Source organism: Candoia aspera, chromosome 3 (genome assembly GCF_035149785.1).
Source record: "Candoia aspera isolate rCanAsp1 chromosome 3, rCanAsp1.hap2, whole genome shotgun sequence".
NCBI classification, from domain to species: domain Eukaryota; kingdom Metazoa; phylum Chordata; class Lepidosauria; order Squamata; family Boidae; genus Candoia; species Candoia aspera.
The window spans coordinates 46,832,634-46,857,288 of NC_086155.1; the positions used below are offsets into that span (position 1 = coordinate 46,832,634).

A 24,655-nucleotide genomic window follows, 5' to 3' on the forward strand; every position below is an offset into this window, starting at 1 on the left:
CGGAAGTGACGAGTATCTAGTCGCTTGGTTCATAATGGTGAGAGCGCACGATAACGGATCACGTGAGTGGAACTGCTTTTCTCCTTCCTTTTAGCCATGTTGCTTTCGGGCAAGTTACTGATGGTTAGTGAAGGGTGCCATCTTAGAGGAGGGCAGTGGTGGCATTGACGCCGACGACTAGAGCTTAGTCTTCGGCCCGCAGAGAAGAAGTCGAAGCGTGGTGCTGCGGAGACCGAGGGTTTGGTGTTGTCGTCGTCGTCACATTCTCGGGGTTCGGTAAAGTCTCTGCGCATGGGTGACAAAGGCCTGGGTCCCCTCCCTGTGTCTCCGATGTACAGACAGCGGCTTCCTTGCGTGTAATTTATTGAATTCCTTTTCGTCAGGGACGGCTTCCTCTAGGCCCCGGAGTCTGGGAATCGGCCTGTGTTTATTTCCCTGTTCCAGCTTTTCCTGAGGCCCGCTCTTTACGTTCTCGCCTTAGCTTGCCCTTTAACGCCCAATTCCCAATTTCTGCAAAAGGTGATTTGCTGTATTATTTAATTCCTTTGTAATCTCCCACCCACCCCCAACTCGCCAGCCTGAGGAAAAAAAATATCTTTTTTTACCTTTTAGGTAAGTGGTATCTGCATTACCACTCTCTTTCTAGGCCACCTCCCTCTTCAAGATTTGGTTAAATAATTATTTTCTCCCCACTCCTCGCGTCCTTAAGGGTTTGGAGGGGGGAAAACATAGCAGGCATTATGTCTTTTTGAATTTAAAAATTCCTCACCTGATTATTTAAAGCCAGTGCTTGTTTGTTTGACAAACACATTTTTAAAATAGAAAAGAACAGTGTTCATTATATTTGACAGTGATATTGGAGATTTGCTAGGATATGAAGGTTAATATTATAGGATAATTAATTTAGACTTCAGCATTAAATTCTGAAACTTTTTTTTTGTCATTCTTTTAGGCTAAACACAAAATACCATTTTAGTAAATGTAAGGGTGCCCTTTGATTGCAGGAAGATACTTTATCTCTAGAAAAATTTAAATAAAAACTAAATATAAGTTAAATTATGGTACTTTCCCCAGGAGCCTCTGCATCTTAAAAAGTATAATGGTGCAATGAGAAAAAAAGCTATTAAAGTTATAGTAAATTATACATACATTTTATATTAATTTTGATAAACGTCCTATATTCTTCACATATTGGATATGGAGTCAGTATTAATACCTGCTAGTTTAAAGAATCCTTTTTTCTAGGATACAGCTATTATAGTGGATTAAAAAGTGCAGAATGCAGCTTGGCACAAAGAGACACAAACAGCTTGCTAATCTAATGGGAAGTAATGCTTGAGGAATAAGAGTGATGGTTTACTTGTATTTGCCATAGATCAACAAATTTATTTCCTGTATTAAAAAAAAAGGTAACACACACACACACACACACACACATGTACAGAGAGGGAGAGGGTGGTGCACTTTATCTGGGCTGTCTTCCTCAAGGTGAGTTTGACTCCTGGTAGCTACAGGAACATATCCATGTGGTTTTCTTGGCAACTATGTGGAAGTATTTTGTCATTGCCTTTTGTAGCAGTGTAAGTGCAGCAAACTAGAGTGTGGAAGTGTTATAAAAGAAAGCCATGCCTAAATACACTAAACTGGGACTTATATTACAGATACTTTGTATCAATTATAGATACAGGGTCATCGTTTGGGCCATAGCTGAAAGAGCTTTTATATAACAAGTAATATAATATGGTACAACCATACTGCTGGAATTGCTTGTTTCTTGGGTGAAGATTTCCATTCTTGACTGAGCAAGTGCACTGTGACATTAGCTACAGTGTACGTAAGAAGAAAATGCTGGCTATGAGTAGACAGCCTCTATCTCTAAGCAAAACAGTTGTGACAAAACAGAAGCAAAATGGGTAGTCCTGAAGATGATGGCTAACCTATTTTGCCTGTTTTCCTAGCATATAGAACACATCATCAGCAGGAATTGCATTCTAGAAGGGCAGTGTGCTGTGAGAAATAAGGCAGATTATGTAGAATTTTGAAAGCTAGCTAATGTGTAATGTCAAGCACTTCTGTGAGCCAGAGTTGGCTTTACTTGAAATCTGTATTGGTAGTAATAGTATGGAAAAACCCCTAGGGTAAATTTCAGGCAAAGAAAAAAATAAATTTACTTTATTCTGTGTTTACCTTCTAGTCTCTGTGTTGTCTGATAGCCTAGTGCAGGAACATGCCTATTTTTTAAATGCTGTCTCTGAGAGCAGAATAGAAAAGCAATTTAGAAGGGACTAGTGCTGTACTTGTATATTGTGAATATTGTTCAGCCATTTGAGATGGTTGGATATTGCTGATAAGTCCATCACTTCCAGAACATGCAGAAAGGCTTTCATAACAAACATGCCACTTTTGTCTTGTAAATTTAAGCATTATTTCTTGGCTTCCTAGATTCTTGCTTCAAAAAATAACTTCTGTAGGCTCCTTTTGTGCAAACCCATGAATATCTGTTCAGAACTAACTTCAGTTGAGTTGAGAGGAATTTACTCCCAGGTGCATATAGAGTTACAGTCTCAAAGTACAAATATGGATGTTATAAATACTATCTTGAGATAGTGTTTGGATAGATGCAAACATTATTGTAATCAAATCTTTTCTTCCCCAATCAGAAGGCTGATAAGGAGATTTGCTGTCCCTTGACAAATCACGTTGTTGTAATTGAGAAAAGAGTTAATTACTTGCAACAATTATCAAAGCATTAAAGAAATAGTTTTAGGCAACTTTAGTTGATAAACACTGTCCTATATATTGGTAGGGATAGCTGAGAAATTGGATGCCATTGTCCCAAGTAGTCATGAGTTTAACTGCCTTCTTGTTACTTTCAACAACAAATTGAGAGTACAACAACAAGTTTGAAAGTACAACAAGTTGTACTTTCAGGACAACAAATCTCTTGACTCAAGAAACAAGATCAGATCATATGTTCACAGTTTTGATTAAATTTTACTTAGAGCTTTGGCAGTTATGTAAATCAGTGCTGCGAAATGGCAGGTTATTTAGCAGAATGATGGCTCTAATTTTGGATGTTTTGGACAGTTTAAAATGTAGATGAAAATATTCCCTGTACATTCTTTCATCATTAGAATCAACTGCTTTATAGCTTCAAAGCATCTTGTAGACATAAAAAAAACCCTCTGTCATCTGGACATTCTAACTGTCAATGTTTCACAGTCAAGTGGAGCAAGTTGAAGTGAGCAGAAAAATTAGAATCTGAGAGCTTCTGTCTTTAGATGATTCACTTTATATTGCTGGAAATAGCACTCCCCCTCCAAAAGATTAGCTAGTGATAGTAGCTGGCCCTCTTCAGGCTTTTGTACCAACTGAATTCAAAATTACTCAGCTTTATAAAAATGCCATTTAAGTACTGTAATTGGCTTTTCTGCTCTCATATATATACAAATTACTTCTTTATTTTTGCATTAAAAGATGGAAGAATCATCTTTTTCACATTCTTTAAAATAAGGTTTTTAATGTAGCAGTGGAGCAGTTCAATAGTTCAGGCGTCATCCACAGGATAGCAGTTATCTGTTATCAAAGTTGGAAGTGTGGTATGTTCTTAAACTACAACAGACAGTATGCAAAATTCTAGGGGTATGTAGTTCAATGAACTAAATGTATGGGTCCCATAATACTGTTCCCAAAATTATCCAGTGTATATGAAAATGAAAAGCTCCTGACAAAGTTATATTAGTTTTGCTTGTTATGGCAAATGTACTAAACTCTGTACAACTGAAGGGCAACTTTTCAAAAACCCCTTTCTACTATTTTTAAGGTAATTCATTAATCCATTATTTTTTAAATATATATATTTTGTTTAAAGTAGAACGATTATGGAAAATAATGATATGTATTTGACAGAAACCTTTTTCCTTCATTCAGATTTTTGCATCTGGAGCACTAGTATTTTGTGCAAGCTTATGCCTAAAAAGAAAAAAAGAGATGCAAATAAGAAAAACAAATTATAGATAACAGATTTCTTAAATTCCAATTGTTGAAATTCAACATGGACAACTAAATTTAAAAAAAAGTCCCTCTACTCTTTTTAGAGTTGGGGAAATAACATATTGTAAATGTCCAAAAGCATATTATTTTGTGTGGAGTAAAAGTTTCCTACTTAATTGTTCTTCATTCATTAAAAATTATATATGCAAAATGATATTTGAAAAGAATAAATTCTGTTCTGATTAACACACACTTTATTTGCTGTGTGACTGAAGAGACATTGTTAGGATGTTAGACTAGTGACATCCTTTCAATCTTATCATTGACAAGCAGCAACATCTTTTTTTGCAGAGAAATTTTGCACTGCCAATGAGAGAATAAAATTTAGAGTTGTTTTTAAAAAAAAACACAAAAAAACCTTGAATAGCCTGGAAGTAAAACATTTATTTTTCTTGATGTTATGTTGCCAAATATATTGCTTTTGCAAGTGCAAGTAATACTATACAAAAAATTAATCCAATTGATCTAAAAATAGTTCTTATAAGGCACCCTTACACATTATATATGTAATGTCTGACTATGTGCAGTATGAATATACCTATTTATATTTGTACTGTATGGTAAACTATTCATCTAAAAATTTAATTATATGGAAAATTAATCTGTTTTGATTTCTGCAAATTTTATTTGCAATGTAGCTTATTATTGTCCTTGCATATGCATTTTTATATGTATAAACACATAATATGCAACTTTATGTGTATATACATATCTGACCTTATATCTGACCTTATACCTAACTACATTTTTACTACACAGTTAATAAAGACCGGGGAAGATTTTTTTCTTTTTTTCAATAGGTGAAGAGATCTTGAAGACCAGAAATTGAAACATTGTGTTTTAATTAAAAAAAAAAAAAAAAAAGTAAAATTGCCTGGCTGTGGAAGATGGATCTTCTTTGCAGCTGGTTTGAAACACAAGTTCCTCTTTAAATGAACTGTTTATTTTGAAGAGGCAATTAACCACTGTTTCCAGCTTTCCTGGCTATTCAAATGGACTTACTTTCTCCAGTAGTTGTAATTCACCCTTTATCTGAATTTTGAATGAGGATGAGATTTGTTTCCTTGGCAATGTGAGGAAGAAAAGTCTTTCTATCCCGTTATTATTTCATGGATTGAGTGTTGATTCGACCTACAGGAGAAAAATAACTGGAAGTCTTTGAAGATAGTATCTGCTGATCATACCAAGGTATTTCAGCCTGTATTCTTGAATTCAGTCTGTATTTTTTAATAACATCTTGCCTAAGCATAGCATTTTAAAATATTTTACTTAGTTATTTTTTATTTATTTTATTTATCCATTCATTCATTCATTCACCGCCCATCTCCCCCTCACGGGGATTATATAGATTTATATGGCCACCAAATTGACATAAGACTCTGAGTGGCCAACATTCAATCAAATAGCCACAATAATATTAAAAACAATTTAAAAAACATTGCACACATGAAGCAAATCCCAAATAAACAATCATCACACTAATTGCATTCATCATTCACTGAAGCCTACTGTTTGGTAAAGACCCAGGTCCTTATGCCTTATATATGGCCAGCAAGGTTGAAGCCATCCAAATCTCAGAGGGTATGCTGTTCCATAGGGCAGGTGCTGCAAGAAGAGGTCTTAGATGACACTGCTTGATGGAAGGGACCTGGAGAATGCCCATTCTGCTGGACCTCGTGGAACAAGCAGACACAGTTGGAGATATGTCATCCCAAAACAACCTAGCCTTATGCCATGACAGGTTTTATAGGTGATAGCTAGAACCTTGCATCTGGATATTACCACATTGTGTCATCTAGAGTCTGTAAAGTAGGGTATTTACTGTCAGCCCTTCAAGATAGGCCAAGTCAAGAACCACAAGGGTTCCAGGAATTCTACTTTATTGTTACAGAGTATCTTGAAAGTCTGTCCAAATTTATCTGTGTCCCATTTTACACTAAACAAAATTAAGATGGGATTATTTTGAGTTTCTTTTGTTTCCTTCAATCTCTGGACTGTATAATCTTTTCTCCAAGCCTCCCCTTAATGGCTCCTTCATACCTTCCCCAAGGTCAGCTCTAAATTCATGCGCAGGTACAAATGCATGCAATAACAATTCCTTTTTAAAATAATAAGTAGTATTAGGAGTTAAACTTGTATGGAAGTGGGATGTTTCTATCAGATGTTATAAAAGTTGTTATTACTATCGTAACTTTTTCAGTAGTAGTTAAACCTTTTATTCTCTCCATTTGTTTTTCCCAAGATTATATTCCAAAGAAGATATTGCTAAATCCAGCCTATAGAAGATTGTGCCATTTTAAACATTGCTGTGATTAGCCATCACTGAAAAATAACAAAATTGTATTTGGCTATTTGCTTCTATACCTTAAGCTTGAAGGAAGATTCATTTGAATATGTCTAACCAAGGAGATGATTGTTACTTCTATTTCTACTCTACTTGTACCAAGGTATTTTTTGTAGTAACTGAGTCTTCTAACCATGTTCATGTTTTTTCATCTGTGACTCAATAACTGCACTATATTCAGTTTAACAACCCTCCCTTCTTGTTATTTTTAGTGAATTTTTTGATATAGTTATGGAAAATATGTAGTGTACTTGCATATAGGAAATGCAAAAATAAATCAGAGTTTGATTGTATTGGGCAAATATATAATTGATATATATCTCATTTATTATATTTTTTGGTTCAGTTATTCACCTAGTACCAGTAAAGAGCTTATACAATAATGATTAGCTTTTTTGCTGTTTTTCTTTCTACTCACATAAGAATTATGTTACTTTCTAAACTTTTTATATATTCCTATATCCAAAGTATGGATATATAACAAGTTTCTCAGGTGTTCTTTCATTGAGTTCTTTTTTTGGTTTGTCGTTCCAAAACTGGGGAAGGGGCATCAGAAGACTCTAAGCCTGTTTCTGGAGCCAGTGAAAGGGAGATACCCGCTTTCACATCTCATGCTTTCATATATAAAAGGGACCTTCATAGTAAGTCCAGTGTACCATTCTCCCATGAAAATGAATGAATGGTTGCTATTCATTACAGTATTGAAGACTGAAGTTGTTTTTCACATTTTGGAATTTATCTGCCTGGATTATCATCACTCTTCTGATGTGACATTGTTCCCATCCCTGCAGCTTATCATCATGGCTAGTTTTATGCTACAAAGAATCTTTTTCTTAAATCTACCCATGTGTATATTCGATTGGTTGATTTAGTCATTTTGTAATTTTTAAGGTGGAAGCCAGTTAGTCCTCAATTGGGATAACTTTGATTTGATTTAACTTGATTGTTTAAATTACAATTCATTTGCTAGTCAGGAAAATCCTGTAATCGTAATTTGTAATACACTTGCTTTCTTCTTGATTTATATAACCTAAATAGAGATTTTTGTACTCAGAGATTTTTCATTTTTGTATGTACATAGAGTACATATATAAACAATTTACTCAGATTTTTTTCAGATTAATCTAATCATCAAATAAAATTATATTAATACTAAGCAAGCAGATTTGTATTTGTTAAATCATTAAAAGCTGGAATAGCTCCCATGTAATTAATTTTTAGGCTAAAACAACTATCAGTGGTTATTAAATTGTATTGTTCCATGACCTCAATTTCCATACTCATTTACCTTTGTCCCAGCATTTTTGGAGAAAAAATTGTATACCAGATCTGTTAAGGTACCTCTCACTTTATATTAACAAGTAGAATACATAATCAAAAGCTATGTTTATTTTTAATAAATCATTCTGAATCACAATTTAAATAAAAGTAAATGTTTACAAAATAGTTTTTTTTCTTTTTGTCCTGGTCAGCTTACTCTCTTTTCTCAAATACTTTCAAAATCTGCACTAAAGACTTGGGGGCACTTTTAAAGCAGATTTTGTGGGAACCTGCAGGGAAATGGGATGAGATGAAGATGCTATGTGTGTAGGACTACTTGCATGTATTGGATTTCACCCATAGATTTTAATCATTCACTCTCCGTCATTTTTCATAGGGGGATAACTGCCCTTTCCGTCACTGTGAAGCTGCCCTTGGAAATGAAACTGTGTGTGTGCTCTGGCAGGAAGGTCGATGCTTCAGGAGTATCTGCCGCTTTAGACACATGGAGATTGATGTGAGTGCTCATAACAGCATAATAAAGCAGTACCTTTAATCTGACAAGCTGTGCATGTAGGAGGAAAGCATACATTATTGAGATTAACTAGATTGTAGTGTTTTAGTTATGGTCTTGTTTTGAGTTTTGTAGGAGATTGTTCACAGACCACTAGTATAAATAATATTGCAAGTCACCATGGATCAGAGCTTCAAAGCATCTTTCTAGGTACATTTTAATTTAGACATGTGTCTTTCATTAGCAATTTTAACAGCCTACATTGGAAGAGGCTATAATCTCTTTAATTTCAGATTTACTCTGCTACAGTAATTATTGTATAATAATTACTTTCAGATGCAAAGGCCTGTAAACCATTCTGCCTATTTTCCCATTGTTTCTGAGCCCTCTCCACTTTCATGTGCTTGGTGAAATGCACATATACACACATGCACACATAGTGGCTGCAAAAAGATTGCCTACTTCTGGTTTATGAACTACTCCCAGGCTAATAACACTCCGAAGTACCCTGCAGAAGACACGGAAAGCTTAAAAAAACTATAGATGGCTATTTGCTAGCTGCGATGCTTGCCAGTAGCAGCTAGTGATGCTTAGTGGTAAAACATATTAATTAGTTAATTTGGGTTTTTTTCTGTCATCTGAATATACTGTGCTGCTACCTAATGCTGTGGACTTGCAGGCTCTTTCAGCTATAATTAATAGCCTGTGGTTTGTCTTCAGAAAAAACGCAGTGAAATACCATGCTATTGGGAGAATCAGCCAATGGGCTGTCAGAAATTGAACTGTGCTTTCCACCACAACAAAGGACGTTTTGTAGATGGTCTTTTCTTACCTCCAAGCAAAAGTAAGTTAAATTTTCATCCTTGGAAAATAGTGATAATTTAACCTGAGTACTAACTTGCATTCTATTGTCAGGTGTGCATTTTGTTGTTTATTCGTTCAGTTGCTTCCGACTCTTCGTGACTTCATGGACCAGCCCACGCCAGAGCTTCCTGTCAGTCGTCAACACCCCCAGCTCCCCCAGGGACGAGTCCGTCACGTCTAGAATATCATCCATCCATCTTGCCCTTGGTCGGCCCCTCTTCCTTTTGCCGTCCACTTCCCCCAGCATCAGCATCTTCTCCAGGGTGTCCTGTCTTCTCATTCTGTGGCCAAAGTATTTCAGTTTTGCCTTTAATATCATTCCCTCAAGTGAGCAGTCTGGCTTTATTTCCTGGAGTATGGACTGGTTTGATCTTCTTGCAGTCCAAGGCACTCTCAGAATTTTCCTACAACACCACAGTTCCAAAGCATCTATCTTCCTTCGCTCAGCTTTCCTCATGGTCCAGCTCTCGCAGCCATATGTTACTACTGGGAATACCATTGCTTTAACAATGTGGACCTTTGTTGTCAGTGTGATGTCTCTGCTCCTGACTATTTTATCGAGATTTGTCATTGCTCTTCTCCCAAGGATTAAACGTCTTCTGATTTCCTGATTGTAGTCAGCATCTGCAGTAATCTTCTGTAAATATAATAACAAAAACTATTCTGGACTCATTTAGAGTTTTTAGGACTGCAACTCCCCACCAGATGGCCCCAATTTATAACAGTTACCAGTTCCACATAATAAGTTGTTTATAATCCAGGCTTTTGTTGCATAATAGCTGCATCAGTTGAACTATTTGTGTTAAAAGTTTCCCATTTGACTCACATAACATCACAGTAACACATGCATATACACAAAGAAAACTATCATGCCATTCTCTTTGGGAGTAAACACCTTTTTGCAAAGTGCAGTAAAAGAATAAGAAGCAGTAAGCAAAAGAAATAAGAGTGGGTAGAGAAGAAAAGGAAATGTAATTAAATCTAGTTTACACCAGCACCATTTACTATATTTCTTCATACCTTTCTGTTCTTGCAAACCATCATGTCCATACAAACATGTATACTTTGCATCTTGTTCTTTATCTCTTCTTTCTCTTTTTCAGAATCTCATTTAACTCAATCAACAATAACTTTCTTGGTCTTAACTTTGTTCTTGACCCATTCATTTTTCCTCCATACATTCATTTTGTGGTTTGATCCTCATTCTCTGTAACAATCATAACAATCTTTTATGACAGTTAGCTACCCAGAGTCACTGGTTTGAAATGGGCAGCTATATAAATTGAAAGAATGAATGAATGAAACAAACAGCCACCTTTAATGTACTTCTTTTGTACTACAAGCTCACTTCGGTATTAAATCCCCATTCTTTCAGCACGCATGTCTTCTTTATTCTATCTCTTCTTGTTTTATGACACATAACCTCTTAAATAAGATACTTAATATTGCACGTGTATGTTCTAAATATTATAAGTAATGGACTGAATTCAAGCATTGATACTCTTTGAGTAAGCTTGTTGAAATCATGGAATTTATGTCAGTTATTACTAAATTAAGTCTCATAGTTTTTAATGAATTCATTCTGAGCATAACCAAGCTAATTGGCTTATTTGATGTTGTGTCCTTGTTTTAGCTGTTCTTCCAAATGTCCCTGAGTCTCCAGAAGAGGAGATGAAGACTACACAGCAAAGCAAGCTTTCTGTTCAGTCCAACCCATCACCTCAGTTGCGTGGAGTAATGAAGGTGGAAAATTCTGAAAATGTTCCCAGTCCCACACATCCACCTGTTGTTATTAATGCTGCAGATGATGATGAAGATGATGATGGTGAGCTAAATATTATTCCTTCAACCTAACATAATTTTAAAATAAAATGGGAATGAGTATAGCAAATGAAATGAAGAAGCAGATGATGATAACTGTTTTCTTAGCTGCTTGGACCATTTTTTTCCAAGCTCATCAGATCAGACCTTTAATGTAAGGAAGGTTTCACCTCAGTTTTACAAAGAGGAAACCCAGAAGTGATAGCTAGAAATTCCCAAATGATTTTAATGGTTGCTTCAGGTGAGGCTTCCTTTGGACAAGCTGTTGTTTTTGTTTTATGTTTGTCTTCCATGTCATTATGTGTGTCCAGTCACTTCTATAACTAAACCATATTTTCAAAGTTCAGGAGGATAAAAGATGTGCCTGGGTGAGACGTAGACCACTTTGCAAATGACATCTCAGTTATTGCCTTATATCATTGTCTTTGTTTCTGTTCAAAAGGCAGCAATACTTTTTTTTTAACAGCTTAGGGATTAGAAAAACAGTTCTAAACTGTTACTGATGAGAGTTCCTTGCAGAGAATTAGATACTTCTCTCTTTGCTCACTGGGCAATAGGATAAGATTCTTTTTCCAAACCTAGGATGCAATCTGTCTTAAGAAGTGAGATGTGTTTGTGTGTGACCTTAAAAGTTAGCCTTAGCCACTTGGTCTGTATTTTCCTATGAAAACTGGAATCTATTACTGTTACAAATAGTAATAATCAGTGCAAAAAGGGAGTGGGCCTTGCTCTCTGTTTATATACCATAATTTGTCCAGCTTGTGCTGGTGGGGGTGTTGTTCTCTCCCTGGGAGTTCCTTGATTGGGCTGTTGTTTGCTGCTTGGTTGATTGACTGAGTTAATAGTATGTAAATGTTGTTTACTTCTATGTAAATGTTGTTTACTTCTATATGTCTGTTGATGGCTGCTTTGTCTGAGTGCCAAGCTTCCAGGAATTCTCTGGCGTTTTTGTATTTGGCTTTGGCACTCAGACAAAGCAGCCATCAACAGACATAGAGAAGTAAACAACATTTACATACCATTCAAAAGAGACAATAGAAAGACCAGAACATCTCCTCGCCAGCAAGCAACACCCAGATATGCAAAGATTAACACTAGGATTAACACCAGATGAACAATCAAACAGCGCAATATACCCTAATCAAGGAACTATTAACTCAGTCAATCAACCAAGCAGCAAACAACAGCCCAATCAAAGAACTCCCAAGGAGAGAAAAGCACCTCCACCAACACAAGCTGGCAAACCATGGTATATAAACTGAAAGCAAGGTCCACTCCTTCTTTGCACTGCAGATGTTGCCTAGTCTGGCAATGAAATATCAGCAAGAAAACAACAAGGCTCAGAGAGCACCAAGGACTCCACAGTTCAACCCTGAGCTACAAATATTTGCTTTGATTAGTAACAATCAGTTAAAATATCTGGATTCAGGCTGGTGACTTTCTCCATAGAATACTGAATCTTATTTAGCTGTTTTCTTTCTTTTTTTAATAGAAAAAAAGATTTATAAGCTGTATAAAATGGAATAAGGATTTTCAAAATTTCATTAGATTAGTATTGCATATAAAGGTGATCTTACATCAATTATATCAAATTATCACTTTAAAACCATTGTCAAAATCAAATCAATAATCAATAATTAGCAAAGGCAGCCAATATAAGAATCATCAGTCAGAATAAACAATAGGCATTTCCATGTAGACTGAAAAAGCTGGTCCTTATAACAAAATCTATTATAAAGTTTTCTTCTTTAAAGAAGAAACCCAACCTTTGAATGTGGTGTAACACCATGTGCAAAATTAAAGTCTATTAATGATTCCAGATTAAATTAAATTCAGTATCAGACTTGTTTTTTTAAATATAAAGTTATTTTTGACATTGATTGCCTACTTTTATAGCTTAGTCTGCCGTTTTTCTAAAGAAGGTTTAGATGTATTCTTGTACAGTTAATCATTTACAAATTATTTTGGATTCTTAAATGCAGTCTGAAATCACATAATTAATAGTTATAGATTCTCATGATTTAGTATGGAACCCCAGGATATAGTCCAATAGTCATCCTAACTTACAAAGAATATGGAAAGTAGACATGAAACATTTATTTTAATATTAGAGCTATATATAATTTCTGATCATAAATTACGGTAGTAAATAAGTAGCAATCCTGGGCACATTTGGAAGGACATCCCACTGCTTTAAGTAATGCTCACTTACTTATGAATAAACAGCATTAGGATTAAACTAACATTACTGTTCCTTTCAGATCAATTATCTGAAGAAGGTGATGAATCTAAAATGCCTACTCAAGAACCCTCTACAGAAGGACCAAATGGACTGCGGGTAATTTCTACTCGAAAATCAGTGACTAGTGCAAATCAAGATAAAGGTAAGAACAGAAAGTGTGTAATGTTAAGATTAGATTAATTTCATCAATTGTTTTAAATTTGAAGATCTTACAACCTTTTGTCAAGAAATACTGTGATTTTTTATCTCTGGAATTATATATACGTTTTTCAGTCAGATATCTACATTTTTTTCAGATAAAAGTTTGAATTTTGGAATCAAAACTCTTGAAGAAATAAAATCAAAGAAAATGAAAGAAAAGTCAAAACAGCAAAATGGTATATTGATTTTCTGTCCTTCATACTGTCCTGTAATATCTTTGAGAATTCCAGTTGTTGTGACTTCTTGGAGAGTGTGCTGCTGCATTGTTGAGAAGAAGTCCATTGTGAAGGTTTACTTAATTTTGTTTTAAAGTATTGCTCCTATACAGTCTGATAAAACTAATATCTTAAAATAGAAATTGTATAAGATGAAAAAAGTATGCACCATAGCTGAAGAATGGTTATCATAACAAATTTAAACTAGAGGGCTGTCCAGATTAAATGGGTCAAGTGAGTTATGTGACCTGGCTTCATTTTGTTTCATAAGTACTTCAGTCAATAATTTCATAGAGCAGTAAACTAATTAAATATATTCATTCAACCAGATCCAACATGTAGACCTGAATGTGCGTTTCTAATACTTGGAGTAATTTTGTGCAGTAACCACTATTTTGGGCAGCTTCATTTTGTTTGTGTAAATAATTCTTCCTTATGTCAAAATTACCTAAGTGTCAGTTCCTGGCTTCTTGCACAATAAATAGGTATCAGTTGAACTACTACTTGGAAATGGATGTGAGGAGCATTGCAAGCTAATTACTTGGTTGTTAGAAATATAGAATGTGGCTGTTGTGTGATGTTTTCCTTCAGCTGTAATGAGTTGTAGGTTGTGCTGTATAGTGACTAAAAAGATGAAGTTCCATTTCAGCTGCAAGCTCATCTGGTATCTTATTTTTCACACTATATGCAGTATTGAAGGGTAATTGTAATTCTAAGTTAGTTATTCTAATTAAATCTCATTGAGTTCAGTTGGGCTGCTTTCTTATAAAGCATGTAAGCCTAAGCTACAAATCATAAATAGTGGCTGTAGTGAAAGTTAACATAGCTTTGTTTTTGTTATTTTTAGACATTCCTTCTGAAGTGACTGCTCAACCAGGCCCAGAGAAAGAAAATACACGAACTGTGGTCAGAACTGTAACTTTGTCTACAAGGCAAGGTATCTGACTCTCTCTGATTTTAGTTCAGACACTCTTCTGGCTGTGGAATAACTGTAGTTCTTTTCCTCTCTGTCAATTGGAGTTAATACTTATGAATCCTCCAAACATGATGGAACTGTATTTGGCAGCATTTATAGTTTGCAACAAGCTGCAGGTCTGAAACTCATTAGCTAAAAGGATCATTTAACAGAAATATGCAAGTGCAAAACTATTATGTCATAATTAACGTTTTTTCTTATGAATTACTCCTGTGGAGTAAATAACTGTAACTATTGGTTATCTTCTGTATTTAATATCCTTCTAACTTCATTGTTTAATATACATTTTAGCATTGCCATGAATGGATAAGGCCTATCTCAATTAATACTCCATGTAACTGAAGGGGGCAATAGGTGTTTATGTCTGTGGTAGGAAAGCAAAAGTTAAATGTTTCTTGCATTTTGCTGTCTTAGGCGAGGAGCCTAGGATTCGATTGACTCTTGCAGAGAGACTGGGGAGAAGAAAGTCTCCCACGGGTGAGTAATCACATGAGGGAAAAAAAATAGTACTGAAATGTCTACAGATAATCTTCATTTAACAACCATTCGTTTAATAATGGTTCGGACTTAACAATGGTGCTGGAAAAAAATGACTTGCGACTGGTCGTCACACTTACGGCCATTGCAGCATCCCCGATGGTCATGTGATCACAATTTGAGTGCTTGGCAACCAGTTCACATTTATGACCATCACAGCATCCCTGGTTACATGATTGCCATTTTCAATCTTGCCAGCCAGCTTCTGGCAAGCAAAATCAAAGGGGACCTGCATGATTTGCTTAACGATCACTGCAAAAAGCTCGTAAAATCAGGTCAAACTCACTTTATGATCACTTCACTTAGCAACCAAAATTCCAGTCCCAATTGTGGTCATTATGCAAGGACTATCTGTATTCCCCACACCATTGTCTGTTATATATCACAACCATGTTTCTCTTTATAGCTGCATAAATATAAGTTCAAATAATGTATTCCCTTCATTTCTAGCACTTGTTTAATGACCTCTATCATTATAATAATAAAATTAGGAGCACAATGGATTTTTATTATATTTTGACATATTAGAAACATCCAAATCTATTTATTTACAATATGAAATTATTTTTACATAAGAGTGCACTGCCATTCTAGACAAATGCCCACTGAAAAAGCTTATGGTATCATCTGAGTAAATAAAAGCTATAGTTTCAACTAAAAGTAGAGGCATATGTATAATACATAAGTAGTATAAATATTTAGGAGGTTTTTTTAAAAAAAGCAAAACACCAAAAAATGAAAAACTCATTCTGTTTTCACCCTAAGTCGCTGAGACTGGACTTCCATTAAAGCGTAGCCTTGCCGAAAGACTGGGGAAAAAAATGGATTCCCTTGAAAATACAGAAAAAACACCAAAGAGAGGTATGGCTGTTCCATTAATCAAATATACTTCACTTATTTCAGGTGCAGATGATATTCTTATTCAGATAATATACAGCTGTAAAAAGGGTGGCATTCTTAGTATTTGTTTATATTAATGCTTTTTTTTATATACATATAAGGGGGGGAGCTTAGAAATAATAACCGTCACATGTCCTGCTCTCCTTCTAGCTTTTCTTACAGTGACCAAATAACTGTTCAAAATCTTCATAAGGCTGCTATTTATTCTTGGAATAAATAAACCTTACATAATGAGAAGGTCTCATTGACCTTTATGGAGAATATTACGTTTTAATTTTATGGAGAAAATATGTTTCCCTATTCTACCAGAAAATAATCACGTTTTCTCTAAAAGAACTCCAAAAGTTACATATAATAATTTGTGTAATAGTATGCATACTTGAGGCTTTAATATATTATGGGATAATAAGTAATGCACTGTGGTTTACTTATAATGGTGTGTGTAAATTGCAAGAAGTCATGTTTCTTGATTTTCAAAAAAAAAATTTTTTTTTCTTAATAAGAATGACTATAGCTGTCTTTATCACTTTTTTTTTTTCAGTTCAAGTTCCCAGGTCTCTTAAAGAAAGACTAGGATTACCATCTGAGCAGAGTAATATGGAAACAGGTACTTAAAGTCTCTTTTCAACATTTCCTGCAGTGAGTTTCTGCTTAGCTGAATCCTGTGCATGTTTGTTCAGAAAACATCTTTATTGGATTGAATTTTATGCCTAGCTGAGTGAATACTGAACTGTAACATGGAGCTTCTAAAAAATAGTCAACCAACATTGTAATTTTTAACTCCCTTTTTTAAATTTTAGAAGTCCTATGCTTGCTGGGATGAAGAATCTTGTTCGGCATCTATTTTTATCATATATTTCATACCTTCCACTTTTTGATTTTGTGCCTCTATGTCAGTATATGAAAATCTGGCAAAGATTGAAAAAGATTATTTATATTTGTACAGTACAGTCCATTTAGAGAGAAGCTTAAAGAATAGCAACAGATTTTTTTCTGTTTTGGGTCTCATTATGACCGTTGGGGAGCACAGCTTTTTAGTGGGCAAAAAGTGAGAGATTGTGATGAAATTAAAAATGTAGCCTTGTCTCATACATTTTTTAATTATTTGTTTTGGTGATACAGAGTACGCTGCCAAACCAACTGGTGAAATCTATGTGAAAACACTTGAAGAAATTCTCTTGGAGAAAGCTAGCCAAAAAAAGGGAGAAATGCATCCCAAACCCAAAGTTGAAATGGCTTGTATGACAAACGATTCTAATCCAGTGGCAAAATCTTCTCCTACAGTCCGGATCAAAACCTTTTCTGAAGTCTTGGCTGAGAAAAAACAGAGGCAAATGGAAGAGGAGCGGATAAAAACTGAGAAAGAGGGCCTTGCCAAACCAAAGCATGAGTGTGAACCTCAGAAAGAAGGGTTTCTGGGTACAGCTGTATCTAGAAGAAGAAAATTGGAAGAGCCTTCTGGCAAAGCCAAGGACTTTGGGGAAGTGCGCATCAAAACTCTGGAGGAAATCAAGCAGGAGAAAGCTCTCCGCATGCAGCAAGGTTTGGACAGCACATCAAAGACACAGATAAAATCTGAACGAACTATAACTGGGAGGAGAACGTTGTATGTTACAAAACTGACAGGTATCATACTTTCCTTGCTAATATCTTTTATGCATTCAGAATGTATTCTACTCAGTTTCACTTCGAAGCCAACTATTATATAACAGGACAGATAGATGCTCTTGGTTCTTGGCCTGGATCATGAAGTAGGGCAATGCCAGAAGTTTATATATTACATCCTAGGGGTATTAATAATGCCAAAAATAAAGATGGAGGAAACTAGCTCTTCCTGTTTTCTTAGATCTCTCTCTGTATTTCAGAATTGGGAAGCAAAATGGATTTAACAAGAGAATTCCAAGTCCCAACCCCTTCCATTTCATTTTGAAATTCCTTGCTTATTTTTTTTAACAGCAAACCAAATGTTTCTAGAATAATCTACAGTAGTTCTGCTGGAAGTAAAGATATAGTAAATAATGAAATACTTAGCATATTGGCAAATCATTATGATATTCATTTACTAATCACAACAGACTGGTGACTAGGTTTTTTTAAAATCATGCTCTTGATTGTTTAACATATTAGAAAAAATACATTCCTGAGAAACTGTCACATTTCAAAATTATTAGCTGCAAAAATTCATTTTATTATATGACTTAAATTCTGAAATAAAAATTTACTTCCATAAAGTCATGAAAGTTTCTGATCTCTTCAGAATTATAGATAATATATAGATAATTCTGAAATAGTGTGACTTGCAGTATTATCTGTGCATCATCTAAGTCCTGTAAACAGATAGAGATTCTGATTAAACAAACAACACCCAGAATAGTCTACTGTGAATTATATCAACAAATTCAACAGGAGAATATCAGGATACTTGTCCATCTACTGCAGCTTAAACAATTGTGATCCTAAACACACAAGTAAATTTACAACAGTGTTGAAACAGAAAAAAAATTCACACTTCAAAATGGCCAAATCAAAGTCAGAACTTTTACCAATTGAAATGTCATGACGTGAGTGAAGTGAGCAGTTCCAGACAAGGCAGCCCCAAAATATCAAGTTGAGGCAGTTCTGTAGACAAGAGTGGTTCAAAATACCTCCAAGCCAACAGTGTGAGATTGATCAACAGGTTAAAATAATTTCTGCTAAAAGGTGACACCTAATGGTTCAGATAGTTTTTCCAATAAAGACAGTGAATACTGATTCAGTGTGTTCAATTATGACACAGTATGCTGTTTGGTATGTTTATTGTCTATCTAGAATCTTATCTGTTAATAGGACTTAGCTAAAGTTCAGATCATCTTGTAGAACATAGTACTGTAGGTTTATGAATAGTTCTAAAGAGTTCACAAACTTTCACCATTCTACATAGGGTGGGTAGAAAACTTCCAAAGTAATACTATGCTTCTTGGCTTCAAAAACATGGGATTCAGGAAAGGTAGTTAAACAGTAAAAGATATTGCTTGTTCTGTACATGGGATCTGGGCAGTCCAACTGCCATGTACAGCCCCTTCTGCCCCCAAATCTCATTTGCAGACCTCCAGGACACTAAGATGGGAGTTTGATAGCAAAACAGTACAGTTTTAGCAGCTCAGTTTAGGGCTTTTTTAAGGATTAATGGTGGGAATAATAGCCATTTGCCTCCAAGAAGCCCCTGTCTCCCATTCCCACCCATGAAAAGCCTCAAAAGCCAAAAAGCTGGCTGAAAACACTGGTCATGCTGCTTCTAGTAATATCACTGCATCTGTGACTTTTCTCTTGCAACCTTCCAGAGGGGTGGGGAGCTAAGCTGCTTCTCCTGAGCACTCAGAGGTTGTCACTGCCCTACATTCTGAGTTTGGAATGTAGTCTTCCAAACAAGATAATAGACAGCTGGTGGTGGCGATGTAGTTCTTTTCAGAATTATCACTGTGATGTTTCAACAGCCCCTGAAAAGGAGGAAAAAACCCTGGTATTGAGGTCTTCTCCAAGAACTTCTACAGCAGACATTGTTGCAAAGGTGAGCTTCATTGTACTGTAAAAAGAGAGCTTTTGTGAGTATGCACATTCCTTGTCTCACTTTTTAATTAGCATCTTTGGAAATGATCATCCAGTATTTTAGTTAGGAGTATTTGACATATAAACCAAACACCATTCTCATTCTATTAAGCTCATTTAGATCCCATTATCATGGATAATAACCAGAAGTTGTTGTGCAGCATATTACAGATGGCAGGTCATGCTGCCAGACAGACCACTCATTATAAAACATAAAAGTACTGTTAGTGGAGATCAAATATTTAAGTGTTTAATAAGAAATTTTGTTCCCTGCCATTGCATTCTGTTAAGTCTGTTTCAGCATACTGAACTTTAGTTAAGTAGGAAGTGATAGCCAAACTGATCTCCACTACAGTTGCACTGCAATTTTTTCTGGCTTTAGGCTTCCACCAAGAAGCAAAATGTTGCCATAGATTGTGCTCTTAAGTAAAAAAGAATGGAATCTGCATAACGCCAAAAATGTGGGTTGAGTGATGTTCTTTGGCCTAAAGGCCATAATAAAGGTTTTGATTCGATTTGGGTTGAGTGATGAGAGAGCATGTGCACCTTTCAGAGGGCTTACATTGTTTCTTATTGGACATTTGCTTTTTGTATCTCTGCAGCCTTTGAATGACGGTGTGAGTAATTCACATTCTAAAGTCTATGTGAAGAGCTTAGAAGAAATAAGGCAGGAGAAGCAACGGTTAAAGCAGCAGCAGCAACAGGAGGAAAACCCCCAGGAACTGCAAATGACTATGCTGCTTGCTAGGGAAGAAATAGCAGAAGGGAAGATCCCAGAACTGACTACAAATTCAGAAACTCTAGGGACTACAGGGAAAACCCGTCCACTTCCAAAAAGATTGTTGGTAAGGTCCCAGGAGGTAACGCCAGAAGAGTTGAGACTTCAGACTGCAGAACCAAGGCCTAAAGGTAAAGTTCTCTTTCCAGAACAGTTCCTTGTTTTTAAACTTGAAAACATTTCTGATCTGCAAGTTATACTTGAGTATTCATGAACTTAATGAGATAATGGCAAGCTGCATATTTTAATCTCTTTTCTTAAAGAGATTTCCTTATGCCCTGGACATGAGGAAAAATCAGTAGTAATCCTAGTAGTTGTCAGCAATTACTTGACTTGGGAGACATTTTCTCACATGTTAGATCCATGGAAACAAGCAAAATATTGTACATATTCTGGAATTGGTAAAGAATCTGGAACTTTCTTCTGCTATTCATGAATCTCTGTATTCTGATTGCTTCAAAAATAGTATTGGCTGTAGCCGTACTTTAATGCCTGTGGGAAGTAGAACTTTATGAGGTCTTGGATGATAATCAGTTTGCCCCACACTTCAGCTTTGCCTCAAGTATATACAAGACCATACTGCTGAGACAAGTGTTCAAGCATCTAGAGCATTAACAGATCAGAGCAAAATCTTCAGTTCTCAGAAATTGTTAGTTACATAAGTTCCCCCTTTTCAGTAGGCAGAAAGCTGACTTCATTTTTCAGCTGTTGCTGCTCTCCATTGAGCAGCTCTGCCTCTCTGATGAGGTATTTCTGTCTCTCCAGGATACCACAGTTTTTGGAACTCCTTTTTGTGTGGTCAGAGCACCAAAGTGTGGGAAGAATGCACAGATAGTATTTTGTCATTATTCTAGAAATGCAATTTAAGTATTTCCATACATTATAAATTTGGCTTTGATGAAAATAAATCTCTTCTAAGGAGAAGCGTTTTTCCAAACATCTTGCGCAAGGTTAACAGAGAGGTTACCAGTCCATTCTCACTGGATTGCTTTTGTATTCCAGTCAAACCCAAGATGAATGTGAAACCATCTGGAGCGAAACCCATTTCTCCCGCAAAGCAGGCACTGAAGCGAAAAGTATCAGAGAGTCATCCTTCTGTTGTTGCTGCAGTGAAACCTCTGAGCCCTACGGCAAGCATGGAAATGAAGGGGTTCGCTTCTGAAAACACAGCTCTGGTAAGCGAACAGATTCATGCTGTTAGGTTGTGCAACTAAAATTCTGTGATGACTGAGAGCATTGGAGTGTTTTATATGTGCTTTTCTGTCTTGTGAGACAAGTGACAGTTTATGAGGTGGGAGAGAGCACTTTTTGATCTAAACATCTTCAGAGAGTTCTCCATTTATATTAACAGAAGATGAATTATTTTGCATTAAAAAGTACAATGGAATGGAAGTCCAGGAATAAAATAACTGAGGTGATAGTGACCCTCACAACTGAGTTTACTTTTTCCTTTCTTTTCTTAGGGAAACACCCCTGATCTTTCAAAGGACAGTATAACCATTATTCCTAAGAGAGTGGATTATAACAGGTAATTAATTATTATTATTTCTTTATAGCCATATTGCACATCATTGGAATTTTCTCATAGAACAGCAGGGCAACAGCTGTTTTTATTATATCTGATGTACCCCACAGCGATTTAATCTTTTGTTTGTATTATATACTACTCAATGTAAATTAGTATATACTTTTAAAAGCAAGCAGAAGGCTATGTAGTGGGAAAATATCCATAGGACTGTTTACTGTCAATATTGCAGTATCTAACAGCACTTTTGTAGAATCATAGAGTTAGAAGGTACCTTAGAAGTCATCTAGTCCAAATCTCTTCAGTGCAGAATCTGGTAGAGTATTTCTGACAGACAACCATCTAGCCTCTGTTTGAAGACCTCCAGCAAAGGAGAACTCACCACCTCATGTGACAGCCTGTTCCATTGGCTGACAGCTCATATGCCAGAAAGTTCTTCCTGACTTCTAGCCTGAGCTACCTCCTTGTAGTTTTAACACATTGGTTCTGGGGCAATGCAGAATAAGTCCAATCCCTTACTACATGCTGTGAAACATAGGCCCTCTTTTTTCCTGATAGCCTGAACATCCTGGACTTGTTATATGGCCAAGGTATTACCACAACATAATTTCTACTTTACCTACCTCCATTCTGCCTATAGTTAACTTATGTCCATGGTTCAGCCCCACAACATTTTATTAGACCTGAAAGTTCTGCAAAGGTTTACACATGATGCCTGTTTTCCACTTGGAGATGTATAATAGTTTTGTTTTTTCCCCTATTTATGAAGCTCTGAGCTGTACATGGACAACCAGGTAGCCTCCACGTTGCAGGCAGAGATAGCAAGCCCAAGTTCTTCCCGTGCAGCGGTAGTGAAGACTCGCAGACTGAGCTCAGCAGGAACTGGGAAGGCTCCATCCTCAGTTGAAGATGACTTTGAGAAGCTGATTTGGGAAATCTCAGGAGGCAAATTGGAAGCAGAAATTGATCTTGATCCCGGAAAAGATGAGGATGAGCTCTTGCTTGAACTTTCTGAAATGATTGACAGTTGATTGTGCCAGATAGCTTCTTTTTGAGAGAAAATAAAAGCTGTATGTTTTGTTGGATAACAAAGATTACCCTTTCTAGTAGAGGAGTTATGACAAGTCTTAAAGCACACTTGAATCTGCTTGAAGAACTTGGCTGCATTAGTTTACCTTGAATTACCCTGCTGGTCAGAGATATGTCCCAACTATTGCTCCTTCCCACTTTAAATATTTTCAGAATGAAACCATGAACATTTCAGCTACAGAAGATCGAAGACTATTCAGTTCTACAGAGGGCTAACTTGCTCCAGCAACTCTTTTTCATCATCATATTTTTTATTGAATTGTCATATCTGTTTTTCAGCTGTGTGGCAAAGCTCATAACATCTGGGTGTTTCAGAGCATCCTTTCGCTTTTTGGGGTAATTTCTGTATTTTTGAGTCACTTCTTGAGTTATGTAATTTTTTTTAAAAAATTCTAAGAATAGCAGAATCATTTATAATACAGAGGAAGGGAAAGTAAACTTGGACCAAACCTACTACAGGTGGAACTTCCATCCTTATACTGTTGAAAGTGAAGCAACATTTATATAGAAGATGGAACAGCACATTTTCTCATCCCACTCATCTTGTGCCATTTTGACTGTTTTCACCTAGTACATAGAAATTCGGGGGGGGGGGTTAAACCCCCTTTCTAATTTATTCATTTATGAGATAATTAAAAACTTGTCCTAAAAGGATGTGTAAAATTTACTCAAAATTTCTTTTTTGTTTTCCTAAGTGGAGAACACGATGGCCTGTTCTGCTGGCACTGTGTGGGTCATGTTAGCCAACCGTGGGAATGTTGCCCTCTGACAGGTTAAGCAGTTGGGGAGCTGGTTTCCACAGACGCAGACATCTCTGCCAGACCCTCTGGCTCTTTAGTTGCCCACTCATGAACTGTCCATGGCATCTTTTTCAACCACATATCTGTCTGAGTTGTATATTGTGGATTTTCACATGGGCTCAGCTATGGCCAAATGAAGATTTGGGAATATTGTGTATCCTGCAATTCTTGTCTTCATATTTTCTATAATTATTTTTCCCATCCTTAATGCTGTTGTTTCTAATTAGTTTAATTACCCTAGTCCTGCCACTTACAATTTAAGGGTTAAGAAATAGTGCAGGATGTGTTTTCGTTTATGTTCCTAGCCCCAGGGTGGGTGGAAGGGCAGTTGCTTGATTGTAATGTAAATATATTTAGCTTAAGAGGCAGGGGGAAAAAAAGCTGTGCTTTGCCAATTCAGTTTGAAGCATTGCCTCTAGGAAAAAAAAAAGGCACAAAAAGACTTACTTTTAAATATTTTAAAATGGCTATCCTGAATGAACTGTTTGTCTTCAAATTGCTCCCAAGAAGTTGGAAATAATTCTTCAGCAAACTGAAGGGCAATAGAACTTCTAGCTGATTGTAAATGGAAAGTAACAGGCATTTGAGACTGTGAAAGATTTTTCCATGTTGTTGCAGGTGTTCTAATTTGCTTAAGCAGAATTTTCTGTTTGAGGTCAGTTTTCTTCCCTTTTCTCTCTTCTGCATAAGAGAATTCCACCCTGAGTTTTTACATCCATTTTTTTCTGTACATCTTTCTATTTAAATCATTGTATCTGAATCAGATGTTTAAGCAGTTCAGCAAAATGAAGTATTTCTGTTTTAAATAAAGCTAATGGAAGAAATTTGTTGTTGTTGTTGTTATTCCTATATGGTGGTACAGAGTATAAGAATTTAGTGGAACCTAGCCAGAGTAGGCTTAACTAGGATTGGGTGGATTATGGTTTAACATGTGGGAAATCAGGCATTGCT

General features: G+C 36.0%; 2 protein-coding genes across 4 annotated transcripts in view; both read left to right on the forward strand.

Annotated features, from left to right (window-relative positions):
• The window catches only part of GOLT1A (golgi transport 1A), a 321,971-nt gene that overhangs the window by 200,846 nt on the left and 96,470 nt on the right, over nt 1-24,655 (forward strand). The window lies entirely within an intron of this gene.
• ZC3H11A (zinc finger CCCH-type containing 11A) lies at nt 168-23,282 on the forward strand. 3 transcript variants are annotated; one of them, XM_063297553.1, is made up of 18 exons: nt 168-276; nt 5,191-5,241; nt 6,296-6,500; nt 8,055-8,174; nt 8,892-9,015; nt 10,669-10,860; nt 13,118-13,240; nt 13,395-13,475; nt 14,362-14,451; nt 14,905-14,967; nt 15,793-15,888; nt 16,469-16,534; nt 17,050-17,553; nt 19,401-19,474; nt 20,115-20,421; nt 21,293-21,465; nt 21,754-21,818; nt 22,585-23,282. In XM_063297553.1, the coding sequence occupies exons 3-18, from the start codon at nt 6,447-6,449 to the stop codon at nt 22,844-22,846; spliced, it is 2,394 nt and encodes a 797-aa protein (XP_063153623.1). In that variant the 5' UTR covers nt 168-276; nt 5,191-5,241; nt 6,296-6,446; the 3' UTR covers nt 22,847-23,282. The 3 variants fall into 3 exon arrangements, with proteins under 3 accessions (XP_063153623.1, XP_063153624.1, XP_063153622.1); XM_063297554.1 differs by lacking the exon at nt 168-276 and adding an exon at nt 339-356; XM_063297552.1 differs by lacking the exon at nt 168-276 and having other exon boundaries at nt 3,947-5,241.